This window comes from Myotis lucifugus, unplaced genomic scaffold (assembly GCF_000147115.1).
Source record: "Myotis lucifugus unplaced genomic scaffold, Myoluc2.0 scaffold_225, whole genome shotgun sequence".
Lineage (NCBI taxonomy): Eukaryota > Metazoa > Chordata > Mammalia > Chiroptera > Vespertilionidae > Myotis > Myotis lucifugus.
In genome coordinates this window covers 1,851,003-1,852,102 of record NW_005871273.1, presented here as the reverse complement: position 1 = coordinate 1,852,102, position 1,100 = coordinate 1,851,003, and the positions used below count along the sequence as shown (strand labels likewise).

At 69.5% G+C, this 1,100-nt stretch overlaps 1 protein-coding gene across 1 annotated transcript in view; it reads right to left on the bottom strand.

Moving 5' to 3' along the window:
• Window positions 1-720, bottom strand: part of ADAMTS8 (ADAM metallopeptidase with thrombospondin type 1 motif 8) — a 21,723-nt gene extending 21,003 nt beyond the window's left edge. The window contains 1 exon segment of the mRNA XM_023761984.1: window positions 90-720. Within this exon segment, the coding sequence (XP_023617752.1) occupies window positions 90-720 (631 nt within the window).
• Between the last annotated feature and the right edge of the window lie 380 nt (window positions 721-1,100).

The window sequence follows — 1,100 nt, the reverse complement described above, 5'->3', positions numbered from 1 at the left end:
CAGCAGGAACGAGCCGCTCACCCGCCGCACAGGCTGACGGCGGCCAGGGACCCAGCGCACCGTTCACGTTCCCGAGAAGAAGCAGGCGCGCAGCTCGCGCAGCTCGCGCTCGCCCCTGGCCGCCGCGCCGGAGCCCCCGAGGCTCTCGATCTTGAACTCGGGCGCCAGGAAGCTGGCGTCGGGCGCCAGGCGCAGGACGAAGCTCCGGCCGAAGGCGGACAGGTGGAGCGCCAGCTCGCCCGCGCCGCCCGCCCGCCGCGTGGGCACCACCAGCTCCGAGGCCGGGCCCCGGGCTCCGGGCGGGGCCGGGGCGCCGCGGGCCAGCGGCTGCAGCAGCAGGGACAGCAGCAGGAGCGGCGGCCACCGGGGAGCGGCGCGGGGCATGGGGGCTCCGGCGGCGGCGCGCGAGAGGGGAGAAGCCGGCCCCGGCGCGGGCAGGTGCTGGCGGCGCGAGCGCGGCCGGGCCGCTCCCTCTAGGAAAAAGGAGATCAATCGGGTCGCGGAGCGACTCGGCCCGCGGGGCCCTGTGGCCGCCCGGTCCCCTGGCGGCCCCTCCGGCCGCGCAGCCCGCTCCTCCGCGCCTGCTCGCCGCTCAGAGCGCGAGTAACTGGAGCCCCGAGCCGCGCGCCCGCCCTTCGCCCTGGCCTCGTCCCCACCCCGGGAAGCACCGAGTGGGCTGCCGAGCCCTTCGTATTTATACTTCCTTCCCGGCTTTGACATAAGAGGTTTATTTTTGATCTCTCACTATTCCCGTTTCCCCTCCCCTGGGATGGGAGAGAGAAACTTGAAAAGAGGGAGCGCGAGAGGAGAGAGAGAGAGAGAGAGAAAAAAAAATTGGATGAAATGTAAAACCAATCAGGAGTCAGCGAGCCTCGCTCCCCTCTCCATTCCCCACCCTCCCAAGTGTCAACTCCAACTTTTTCCCCTTCCCTTTACGCACGGTCCCACATTAACTCCTACGGCGCTGGGCCGGCCCTTCAGAGTCCTCAGGGAGGCCCCAGGCGCTGCCCCCTTTAAGGCCAAGTGTCCAGGACACATCCTCCGAAGTGGCTTCTGCGTGGCCCCCAGCGACAGCATTCAGATCCCTGTAGCAGCCACTC